We start from the raw sequence: 12,161 nt of genomic DNA on the forward strand, positions 1-12,161 counted from the left end.
TTGGAGGTGGTGGAGGTGGTGGAGGTGGTTGTAGAGGTAGTGGTGGAGGTAGTGGTGGTTGTAGAGTTAGTGGTGGTGGTGGGGGTAGTGGTGGAGGTGGTGGTGATTTGGAGATAATGGGGGAGGTGGTGGAGGTGGTGGTGGTTGTAGAGGTTGTGGTGGATATGATGGAGGTGGTGGAGATGGTGATGTAGGTAGTGGTGGTTGTAGAGGTAGTGGTGGAGGTGCTGGAGGTGGTGGAGGTAGTGGTGGAGGTGGAGGTGGTTGTAGATGTGGTGGTTGTGGAGGTAGTGGTGGAGGTAGTGGTGGTTGTGGAGGTAGTGGTGGTTGTGGAGGTGGTGGTGGTTGTGGAGGTGGTGGAGGTGGTGGTTGTTGTGGAGGTGGAGGTGGTTGTGGAGGTGGTGGTGGTTGTGGAGGTAGTGGTGGAGGTAGTGGTCGTTGTGGAGGTAGTGGTGGAGGTAGTGGTGGTTGTGGAGGTGGAGGTAGTGGTGGAGGTGGAGGTAGTGGTGGTGATGTTTAGCATTATGTAAAATACAAAACACAACAAAATGGTCCTGGCTACTGTGTTAGTCGAATAACATATTATAATTACATGCATATTTACTCTTCTCTTTCTGTCTGATTTTTGCTCTTTCCATCCTCTTTCTCTCCCTCTCTCTCCCTCCCTCTCTCTCTTTCTCTCTCTCCCTCTCTCTTTCTCTCTCTTTCTCTCCCTCTCTCTCTCCCTCTCTCTCTCTCTCTTTCTCGCCCTCTCTCTCTCTCTCTCTCTCTCTCTCTCCCTCTCTTTCTCTCCCTCTCTCTCTCTCTCTCTCTCTCTCTCTCTCTCTCTTTCTCTCTCCCCATCGCTCTCTCTCTTTCTCTCTCTCCCTCTCCCCTTTTTCTCTCCCCATCACTCTCTCTATCTCTGTGGTGCTAAATGAAGGTCTGTGTTTAGTCTGTGACAGTGTAACTTGCGTCAGCTAGATTTAGTGCCGACCAGAGTAAAGCAGCAGGCCAGACCACTGCAGAGCAGGGATGACCTTTAGGTGGTTTACACCTCACATGACCCTCCCTCTTCCTTTCTCACTAGTGTGATCTTCATTCACTCCATCTACCCGTTCATCATCTTTCTATCAAACAATGTCTTCATTCCACCTCCTCTCATCATTCCATCCTTCCTTCCATCTATCTCTCTATCTCTCCCTGTCCTCCCTGTCTCTGGGTCTGGGTCTCTGGGTCTCTGGGTCTCTGGGTCTCTGGGTCTGGGTCGCTGGGTCTCTGGGTCTCTGGGTCTTGGTCTCTGGGTTGCTGGGTCTCTGGGTCTGGGTCTCTGGGTTGCTGAGTCTCTGGGTCTTGGTCTCTGGGTCTCTGGGTCTCTGGGTCTCTGGGTCTGGGTCGCTGGGTCTCTGGGTCTCTGGGTCTTGGTCTCTGGGTTGCTGGGTCTCTGGGTCTCTGGGTCTCTGGGTCGCTGGGTCTCTGGGTCTCTGGGTCTTGGTCTCTGGGTCTGGGTCGCTGGGTCTCTGGGTCTCTGGGTCTGGGTCTCTGGGTCTTGGTCTCTGGGTCTCTGGGTCTGGGTCGCTGGGTCTCTGGGTCTCTGGGTCTGGGTCGCTGGGTCTCTGGGTCTCTGGGTCACTAGGTCTCTGGGTCTCTGGGTCTGGGTCTCTGGGTCTTGGTCTCTGGGTCTCTGGGTCTCTGGATCTGGGTCTCTGGGTCTGGGTCGCTGGGTCTCTGGATCTCTGGGTCACTAGGTCTCTGGGTCTCTGGGTCTGGGTCTCTGGGTCTTGGTCTCTGGGTCTCTGGGTCTCTGGGTCTGCGTCTCTGGGTCTGGGTCGCTGGGTCTCTGGGTCTCTGTTTCTGGGTCTCTGGGTCTGGGTCTCTGGGTCTGGGTCTCTGGGTCTGTATTCTCTGGGTCATTTTTTAATACATTTGAACATTTGGAGCTACCTTTTAAGTAAATACCTCAACTTGTGCAATACGTTAGGAGATAAAGAACATCGCGTTCTTCATTTCACCTGTCACATTATTATGAAGCTTACGGTAGTCCCAAGTCACGTGTCACGTGGTGTTTGTTTACAAGCACACAACGACAACGAGAGACTGAAGCCTTGTGAGTCACGCACTGTTGTGCAGCATGCACCAGGTTATCTAATTACATGATGGAACTCACAACTAAATGTTTACCAGCTAGATATCTTTTAACTATTAAGTTAACTCTCTAAATTATCTGCAGTAGTTCATTTGATTTGCTAATTTAGTAGCTAGTTATGTTTGGCTTCTTCCAAAATCAAGCATTCGCTTGGTAACAGCAGAGAATCCACTCCTGGATAAAGAGCCTTTCTGGCTAATATTTGAGTTGAATTTTAGAGTTACTTGTATACTTGTATAGTTCAGGTCAGAAACTGTACAAAATGTCCGCAATGCGCCCATTTGCATTGAGTTTTCCTTCTGAGTCTCTGGGTCTGGGTCTCTGGGTATGAATCTCTGTGTCTGTGTCTGTGTCTAGGTCTAGGTCTGGGTCACTGGGTCTCTGGGTCTGGGTCTCTGAGTATGAGTCTCTGTGTCTAGGTCTGGGTCACTGGGTCTGTGGGTCTCTGGGTCTAGGTCTGGGTCACTGGGTGTGTGGGTCTCTGGGTCTAGGTCTGGATCTCTGGATCTGGTTCTCTGGGTATGAGTCTCTGGTCTAGGTCTGGGTCTCTGGGTCTCTGGGTCTCTGGGTCTGGGTCTGGGTCTCTGAGTATGAGTCTCTGTGTCTAGGTCTGGGTCTGTGGGTCTCTGGGTCCTAGGTCTGGGTCACTGGGCCTGTGGGTCTCTGGGTCTGGGTCTGTGTCACTGGGTCTGTAGGTCTCTGGGTCTAGGTCTGGATCTCTGGGTCTGGATCTAGGTCTCTGGGTATGAGTCTCTGTGTCTAGGTCTGGGTCTCTGGTTCTGGGTCTGGGTCTGGGTCTCTGGGTCTGGTTCTGTGTCTAGGTCTGGGTCTCTGGGTCTCTGGGTCTCTGGGTCTCTGGGTCTGATTCTGGGTCTGGGTCTCTGGGTATGAGTCTCTGTGTCTAGGTCTGGGTCACTGGGTCTTTGGGCCTGGGTCTAGGTCTCTGAGTCTTTGGGTCTCCGTCTGTGGGTCTGGGTCTCCGTGTCTCTCGGGTCTCTGCGTCTCTCGTGTTTCTGGGTCTCTGTGTCTCTGGGTCTGGGCTGAATCAAATGCTTGGCTGTTAACAAGGTGCTGTTTGTACAGATGGACCCCCTCCTTTTGAACTGACCATCCTTTTGGCCATGCTGTTTCCTCTCTCCCCTTACCGCTAGCTATCACATGCTGTTTCCTCTCTCCCCTTACCACTAGCTATCACATGCTGTTTCCTCTCTCCCCTTACCGCTAGCTATCACATGCTGTTTCCTCTCTCCCCTTACCACTAGCTATCACATGCTGTTTCCTCTCTCCCCTTACCGCTAGCTATCACATGCTGTTTCCTCTCTCCCCTTACCGCTAGCTATCACATGCTGTTTCCTCTCTCCCCTTACCGCTAGCTATCACATGCTGTTTCCTCTCTCCCCTTACCGCTAGCTATCACATGCTGTTTCCTCTCTCCCCTTACCGCTAGCTATCACATGCTGTTTCCTCTCTCCCCTTACCACTAGCTATCACATGCTGTCAAAACACTGAGCCTCACCGGCCTCAAACAGACCCAAGCACTGGAAGACAAGAGTACAGGAGCGCTCCTTTGTGCGTGTGCTCCACGCGTGTTTGGATGTGTTGCGCGTTTGGATGTGTCGCATGTGTGTGTGTGTGCCGTGCGTGTTTGGGTGTTTCGCGAGCGTTTGGGTGTGTCGCGCGCGTTTGGGTGTTTCGCGCGCGCGTGTGTGTGTCGCACGTGTGTGTGTGTGTCTACGGCAAGGGGTGCCAGAAAGGAGTCATTGAATAGCTTGGCGTGAGAGGTCCCACCAGAAACCACACGGCCGTGGGGGCTGCCGCCAAGCGCTGGAGGGGTCCCATCAGAAACCACACGGCCGTGGGGGCTACAGCCAAGCACTAGAGAGGTCCCATCAGAAACCACACGGCCGTGGGGGCTACAGCCAAGCACTAGAGAGGTCCCACCAGAAACCACACGGCCGTGGGGGCTACAGCCTAGCACTAGAGAGGTCCCACCAGAAACCACACGGCCGTGGGGGCTACAGCCTAGCACTAGAGAGGTCCTACCAGAAACTCCACAGTCATGGGGGCTACAGACCAGTGCTGGAGAGGTCCCACCAGAAGCCCCACGGTCCTTGGGGCTACAGCCCAGCACTAGGTCTTGTGTTAACCACTAGGAAGCCATGACCCAGGTCCTCCCAAGTGGCGCAGTGGTTGTAAGGCACTGCATTGCAGTGCTAGCTACGCCACTAGAGATTCTGGGTTCGAGACCATGCTCTGTCGCAGCCGGCCACGCACAATTGGCTTCTGGGTGAAGTGGGCATTGTGTGAAGAAATAGTGCGGCTTGGCTGGGTTGTGTTTCGGCAGACGCACGGCTCTCAACTTTCGCCTCTCCCGGGTCTGTACAGGAGTTGTAGCAATGATACAAGACTGTGATTGGATACCACGAAATACAATTTCGTGGTATCCAATCATAAAATATGTAACTATAACTGCCCTGCCATGTCCTGTCCTGCCCCCCCCCCCCCCACACTCTTTCCCAACATTTTCTGCCTCGCCCTGTCCTGCCCCGCCCTTCCTTGTCCTGCCCCGCCCTATCCCGCCCCGCCCTGTCCTTCCCTATCCTGCCCCGTTCTGTCCTGTCCTGGCCCGCCCCGTCCTGCCCTCTCCCGCCCCGCCCTGTCCGGCCCTGTCTTGCCCCGCCCTGTCTTGCCCCGTCCTGCCCAGCCCTGCCCCGCCCTGTCTTGCCCCATCCTGCCCAGCCCTGTCTTGCACCGTCCNCACTAAGGTTAGCCCCTCAGAGGACTGGGACCACTCCTGAGACACCTGGGTTTTCACTAAGGTTAGACCCTCAGAGGACGGGAGACTCACTCCTGAGACACCTGGTGTTTTCACTAAGGTTAGACCCTCAGAGGACTGGGACCCACTCCGAGACACCTGGTGTTTCACTAAGGTTAGACCCTCAGAGGACTGGGACACTCCTGAACACCTGTTGTTTTCACTAAGGTTATACCCCTCAGAGGACTGGGACCACTCCTGAGACACCTGTTGTTTTCACTAAGGTTAGACCCCTCAGAGGACTGGGACCACTCCTGAAACACCTGTTGTTTTCACTAAGGTTAGACCCCTCAGAGGACTGGACCACTCCTGAAACACCTGTTGTTTTCACTAAGGTTAGACCCTCAGAGGACTGGGACCACTCCTGAGACACCTGTTGTTTTCACTAAGGTTAGACCCCTCAGAGGACTGGGACCACTCCTGAACACCTGGTGTTTTCACTAAGGTTAGACCCTCAGAGGACTGGGACCACTCCTGAGACACCTGTTGTTTTCACTAAGGTTAGACCCTCAGAGGACTGGGACCACTCCTGAGACACCTGGTTGTTTTCACTAAGGTTAGACCCTCAGAGGACTGGGACCACTCCTGAACACCTGTTGTTTTCACTAAGGTTAGACCCCTCAGAGGACTGGGACCACTCCTGAAACACCTGTTGTTTTCACTAAGGTTAGACCCCTCAGAGGACTGGGACCACTCCTGAGACACCTGTTGTTTTCACTAAGGTTAGACCCTCAGAGGACTGGGACCACTCCTGAGACACCTGTTGTTTTCACTAAGGTTAGACCCCTCAGAGGACTGGGACCACTCCTGAGACACCTGTTGTTTTCACTAAGGTTAGACCCCTCAGAGGACTGGGACCACTCCTGAAACACCTGTTGTTTTCACTAAGGTTAGACCCTCAGAGGACTGGTACCACTCCTGAAACACCTGTTGTTTTCACTAAGGTTAGACCCCTCAGAGGACTGGGACCACTCCTGAGACACCTGGTGTTTTCACTAAGGTTATACCCTCAGAGGACTGGGACCACTCCTGAGACACCTGGTTGTTTTCACTAAGGTTATACCCCTCAGAGGACTGGGACCACTCCTGAAACACCTGTTGTTTTCACTAAGGTTAGACCCCTCAGAGGACTGGGACCACTCCTGAGACACCTGTGTTTTCACTAAGGTTATACCCTCAGAGGACTGGGACCACTCCTGAGACACCTGGTGTTTTCACTAAGGTTAGACCCTCAGAGGACTGGGACCACTCCTGAGACACCTGGTGTTTTCACTAAGGTTAGACCCCTCAGAGGACTGGGACCACTCCTGAGACACCTGTGTTTTCACTAAGGTTAGACCCCTCAGAGGACTGGGACCACTCCTGAGACACCTGTTGTTTTCACTAAGGTTAGACCCCTCAGAGGACTGGGACCACTCCTGAAACACCTGTTGTTTTCACTAAGGTTAGACCCTCAGAGGACTGGGACCACTCCTGAAACACCTGTTGTTTTCACTAAGGTTAGACCCTCAGAGGACTGGGACCACTCCTGAAACACCTGTTGTTTTCACTAAGGTTAGACCCCTCAGAGGACTGGGACCACTCCTGAGACACCTGTTGTTTTCACTAAGGTTAGACCCCTCAGAGGACTGGGACCACTCCTGAGACACCTGTTGTTTTCACTAAGGTTAGACCCCTCAGAGGACTGGGACCACTCCTGAAACACCTGTTGTTTTCACTAAGGTTAGACCCTCAGAGGACTGGGACCACTCCTGAGACACCTGTTGTTTTCACTAAGGTTAGACCCTCAGAGGACTGGGACCACTCCTGAGACACCTGGTGTTTTCACTAAGGTTATACCCTCAGAGGACTGGGACCACTCCTGAGACACCTGGTGTTTTCACTAAGGTTAGACCCTCAGAGGACTGGGACCACTCCTGAGACACCTGTTGTTTTCACTAAGGTTAGACCCTCAGAGGACTGGGACCACTCCTGAGACACCTGGTGTTTTCACTAAGGTTAGACCCCTCAGAGGACTGGGACCACTCCTGAGACACCTGGTGTTTTCACTAAGGTTAGACCCTCAGAGGACTGGGACCACTCCTGAGACACCTGGTGTTTTCACTAAGGTTAGACCCCTCAGAGGACTGGGACCACTCCTGAGACACCTGTTGTTTTCACTAAGGTTAGACCCTCAGAGGACTGGGACCACTCCTGAGACACCTGTTGTTTTCACTAAGGTTAGACCCTCAGAGGACTGGGACCACTCCTGAAACACCTGTTGTTTTCACTAAGGTTAGACCCCTCAGAGGACTGGGACCACTCCTGAAACACCTGTTGTTTTCACTAAGGTTAGACCCCTCAGAGGACTGGGACCACTCCTGAACACCTGTTGTTTTCACTAAGGTTAGACCCCTCAGAGGACTGGGACCACTCCTGAGACACCTGTTGTTTTCACTAAGGTTAGACCCTCAGAGGACTGGGACCACTCCTGAGACACCTGTTGTTTTCACTAAGGTTAGACCCCTCAGAGGACTGGGACCACTCCTGAGACACCTGTTGTTTTCACTAAGGTTAGACCCTCAGAGGACTGGGACCACTCCTGAGACACCTGGTGTTTTCACTAGGTTAGACCCTCAGAGGACTGGGACCACTCCTGAGACACCTGTTGTTTTCACTAAGGTTAGACCCTCAGAGGACTGGGACCACTCCTGAGACACCTGGTGTTTTCACTAAGGTTAGACCCTCAGAGGACTGGGACCACTCCTGAGACACCTGTTGTTTTCACTAAGGTTAGACCCCTCAGAGGACTGGGACCACTCCTGAGACACCTGTTGTTTTCACTAAGGTTAGACCCCTCAGAGGACTGGGACCACTCCTGAGACACCTGTTGTTTTCACTAAGGTTAGACCCTCAGAGGACTGGGACCACTCCTGAGACACCTGTTGTTTTCACTAAGGTTAGACCCCTCAGAGGACTGGGACCACTCCTGAGACACCTGTTGTTTTCACTAAGGTTAGACCCCTCAGAGGACTGGGACCACTCCTGAAACACCTGTTGTTTTCACTAAGGTTAGACCCCTCAGAGGACTGGGACCACTCCTGAGACACCTGTTGTTTTCACTAAGGTTAGACCCTCAGAGGACTGGGACCACTCCTGAGACACCTGTTGTTTTCACTAAGGTTAGACCCCTCAGAGGACTGGGACCACTCCTGAGACACCTGGTGTTTTCACTAAGGTTAGACCCCTCAGAGGACTGGGACCACTCCTGAGACACCTGTTGTTTTCACTAAGGTTAGACCCCTCAGAGGACTGGGACCACTCCTGAGACACCTGTTGTTTTCACTAAGGTTAGACCCCTCAGAGGACTGGGACCACTCCTGAGACACCTGTTGTTTTCACTAAGGTTAGACCCTCAGAGGACTGGGACCACTCCTGAAACACCTGTTGTTTTCACTAAGGTTAGACCCCTCAGAGGACTGGGACCACTCCTGAGACACCTGTTGTTTTCACTAAGGTTAGACCCCTCAGAGGACTGGGACCACTCCTGAAACACCTGTTGTTTTCACTAAGGTTATACCCCTCAGAGGACTGGGACCACTCCTGAAACACCTGTTGTTTTCACTAAGGTTAGACCCTCAGAGGACTGGGACCACTCCTGAGACACCTGTTGTTTTCACTAAGGTTAGACCCTCAGAGGACTGGGACCACTCCTGAGACACCTGTTGTTTTCACTAAGGTTAGACCCCTCAGAGGACTGGGACCACTCCTGAAACACCTGTTGTTTTCACTAAGGTTAGACCCCTCAGAGGACTGGGACCACTCCTGAAACACCTGTTGTTTTCACTAAGGTTAGACCCTCAGAGGACTGGGACCACTCCTGAGACACCTGTTGTTTTCACTAAGGTTAGACCCCTCAGAGGACTGGGACCACTCCTGAGACACCTGGTGTTTTCACTAAGGTTAGACCCTCAGAGGACTGGGACCACTCCTGAAACACCTGTTGTTTTCACTAAGGTTAGACCCTCAGAGGACTGGGACCACTCCTGAGACACCTGTTGTTTTCACTAAGGTTAGACCCCTCAGAGGACTGGGACCACTCCTGAAACACCTGTTGTTTTCACTAAGGTTAGACCCTCAGAGGACTGGGACCACTCCTGAAACACCTGTTGTTTTCACTAAGGTTAGACCCCTCAGAGGACTGGGACCACTCCTGAGACACCTGTTGTTTTCACTAAGGTTAGACCCTCAGAGGACTGGGACCACTCCTGAGACACCTGTTGTTTTCACTAAGGTTAGACCCCTCAGAGGACTGGGACCACTCCTGAGACACCTGTTGTTTTCACTAAGGTTAGACCCCTCAGAGGACTGGGACCACTCCTGAAACACCTGTTGTTTTCACTAAGGTTAGACCCTCAGAGGACTGGGACCACTCCTGAGACACCTGTTGTTTTCACTAAGGTTAGACCCCTCAGAGGACTGGGACCACTCCTGAGACACCTGTTGTTTTCACTAAGGTTAGACCCTCAGAGGACTGGGACCACTCCTGAAACACCTGTTGTTTTCACTAAGGTTAGACCCCTCAGAGGACTGGGACCACTCCTGAGACACCTGTTGTTTTCACTAAGGTTAGACCCTCAGAGGACTGGGACCACTCCTGAGACACCTGTTGTTTTCACTAAGGTTAGACCCCTCAGAGGACTGGGACCACTCCTGAAACACCTGTTGTTTTCACTAAGGTTAGACCCCTCAGAGGACTGGGACCACTCCTGAGACACCTGTTGTTTTCACTAAGGTTAGACCCTCAGAGGACTGGGACCACTCCTGAGACACCTGTTGTTTTCACTAAGGTTAGACCCCTCAGAGGACTGGGACCACTCCTGAAACACCTGTTGTTTTCACTAAGGTTAGACCCCTCAGAGGACTGGGACCACTCCTGAGACACCTGTTGTTTTCACTAAGGTTAGACCCTCAGAGGACTGGGACCACTCCTGAGACACCTGGTGTTTTCACTAAGGTTAGACCCTCAGAGGACTGGGACCACTCCTGAGACACCTGGTGTTTTCACTAAGGTTAGACCCCTCAGAGGACTGGGACCACTCCTGAGACACCTGTTGTTTTCACTAAGGTTAGACCCCTCAGAGGACTGGGACCACTCCTGAGACACCTGTTGTTTTCACTAAGGTTAGACCCCTCAGAGGACTGGGACCACTCCTGAAACACCTGTTGTTTTCACTAAGGTTAGACCCCTCAGAGGACTGGGACCACTCCTGAGACACCTGTTGTTTTCACTAAGGTTAGACCCTCAGAGGACTGGGACCACTCCTGAAACACCTGTTGTTTTCACTAAGGTTAGACCCCTCAGAGGACTGGACCACTCCTGAGACACCTGTTGTTTTCACTAAGGTTAGACCCTCAGAGGACTGGGACCACTCCTGAGACACCTGTTGTTTTCACTAAGGTTAGACCCCTCAGAGGACTGGGACCACTCCTGAAACACCTGTTGTTTTCACTAAGGTTAGACCCCTCAGAGGACTGGGACCACTCCTGAGACACCTGTTGTTTTCACTAAGGTTAGACCCTCAGAGGACTGGGACCACTCCTGAGACACCTGTTGTTTTCACTAAGGTTAGACCCCTCAGAGGACTGGGACCACTCCTGAAACACCTGTTGTTTTCACTAAGGTTAGACCCTCAGAGGACTGGGACCACTCCTGAGACACCTGTTGTTTTCACTAAGGTTAGACCCCTCAGAGGACTGGGACCACTCCTGAGACACCTGTTGTTTTCACTAAGGTTAGACCCTCAGAGGACTGGGACCACTCCTGAGACACCTGTTGTTTTCACTAAGGTTAGACCCCTCAGAGGACTGGGACCACTCCTGAGACACCTGTTGTTTTCACTAAGGTTAGACCCCTCAGAGGACTGGGACCACTCCTGAAACACCTGTTGTTTTCACTAAGGTTAGACCCCTCAGAGGACTGGGACCACTCCTGAAACACCTGTTGTTTTCACTAAGGTTAGACCCTCAGAGGACTGGGACCACTCCTGAAACACCTGTTGTTTTCACTAAGGTTAGACCCTCAGAGGACTGGGACCACTCCTGAACACCTGTTGTTTTCACTAAGGTTAGACCCCTCAGAGGACTGGGACCACTCCTGAGACACCTGTTGTTTTCACTAAGGTTATACCCCTCAGAGGACTGGGACCACTCCTGAGACACCTGTTGTTTTCACTAAGGTTAGACCCCTCAGAGGACTGGGACCACTCCTGAGACACCTGGTGTTTTCACTAAGGTTAGACCCCTCAGAGGACTGGGACCACTCCTGAGACACCTGTTGTTTTCACTAAGGTTAGACCCTCAGAGGACTGGGACCACTCCTGAGACACCTGTTGTTTTCACTAAGGTTAGACCCCTCAGAGGACTGGGACCACTCCTGAGACACCTGTTGTTTTCACTAAGGTTAGACCCCTCAGAGGACTGGGACCACTCCTGAGACACCTGTTGTTTTCACTAAGGTTAGACCCCTCAGAGGACTGGGACCACTCCTGAGACACCTGTTGTTTTCACTAAGGTTAGACCCTCAGAGGACTGGGACCACTCCTGAGACACCTGTTGTTTTCACTAAGGTTAGACCCTCAGAGGACTGGGACCACTCCTGAAACACCTGTTGTTTTCACTAAGGTTAGACCCCTCAGAGGACTGGGACCACTCCTGAGACACCTGTTGTTTTCACTAAGGTTAGACCCCTCAGAGGACTGGGACCACTCCTGAGACACCTGTTGTTTTCACTAAGGTTAGACCCCTCAGAGGACTGGGACCACTCCTGAGACACCTGTTGTTTTCACTAAGGTTAGACCCTCAGAGGACTGGGACCACTCCTGAGACACCTGTTGTTTTCACTAAGGTTAGACCCCTCAGAGGACTGGGACCACTCCTGAAACACCTGTTGTTTTCACTAAGGTTAGACCCCTCAGAGGACTGGACCACTCCTGAAACACCTGTTGTTTTCACTAAGGTTAGACCCCTCAGAGGACTGGGACCACTCCTGAACACCTGTTGTTTTCACTAAGGTTAGACCCCTCAGAGGACTGGGACCACTCCTGAGACACCTGTTGTTTTCACTAAGGTTAGACCCTCAGAGGACTGGGACCACTCCTGAGACACCTGTTGTTTTCACTAAGGTTAGACCCCTCAGAGGACTGGGACCACTCCTGAGACACCTGTTGTTTTCACTAAGGT

The 12,161-nt window shown here is 52.4% G+C and overlaps 1 protein-coding gene across 1 annotated transcript in view; it reads right to left on the reverse strand.

The window, feature by feature from the left end:
• Positions 1-965: 965 nt before the first annotated feature.
• LOC116353482 (proteoglycan 4-like) overlaps positions 966-12,161 on the reverse strand; it is a 62,701-nt gene continuing 51,505 nt past the window's right edge. The window contains exons 2-3 of the mRNA XM_031789266.1: positions 1,251-1,884; positions 966-1,001 (exon numbers count right to left, since the gene is read on the reverse strand). Coding sequence (XP_031645126.1) covers positions 966-1,001; positions 1,251-1,884 — 670 coding nt within the window. The remainder of the gene's footprint in view (positions 1,002-1,250; positions 1,885-12,161) is intronic.

The sequence above is a fragment of the Oncorhynchus kisutch genome, linkage group LG14, assembly GCF_002021735.2.
Source record: "Oncorhynchus kisutch isolate 150728-3 linkage group LG14, Okis_V2, whole genome shotgun sequence".
Classification (NCBI taxonomy): domain Eukaryota; kingdom Metazoa; phylum Chordata; class Actinopteri; order Salmoniformes; family Salmonidae; genus Oncorhynchus; species Oncorhynchus kisutch.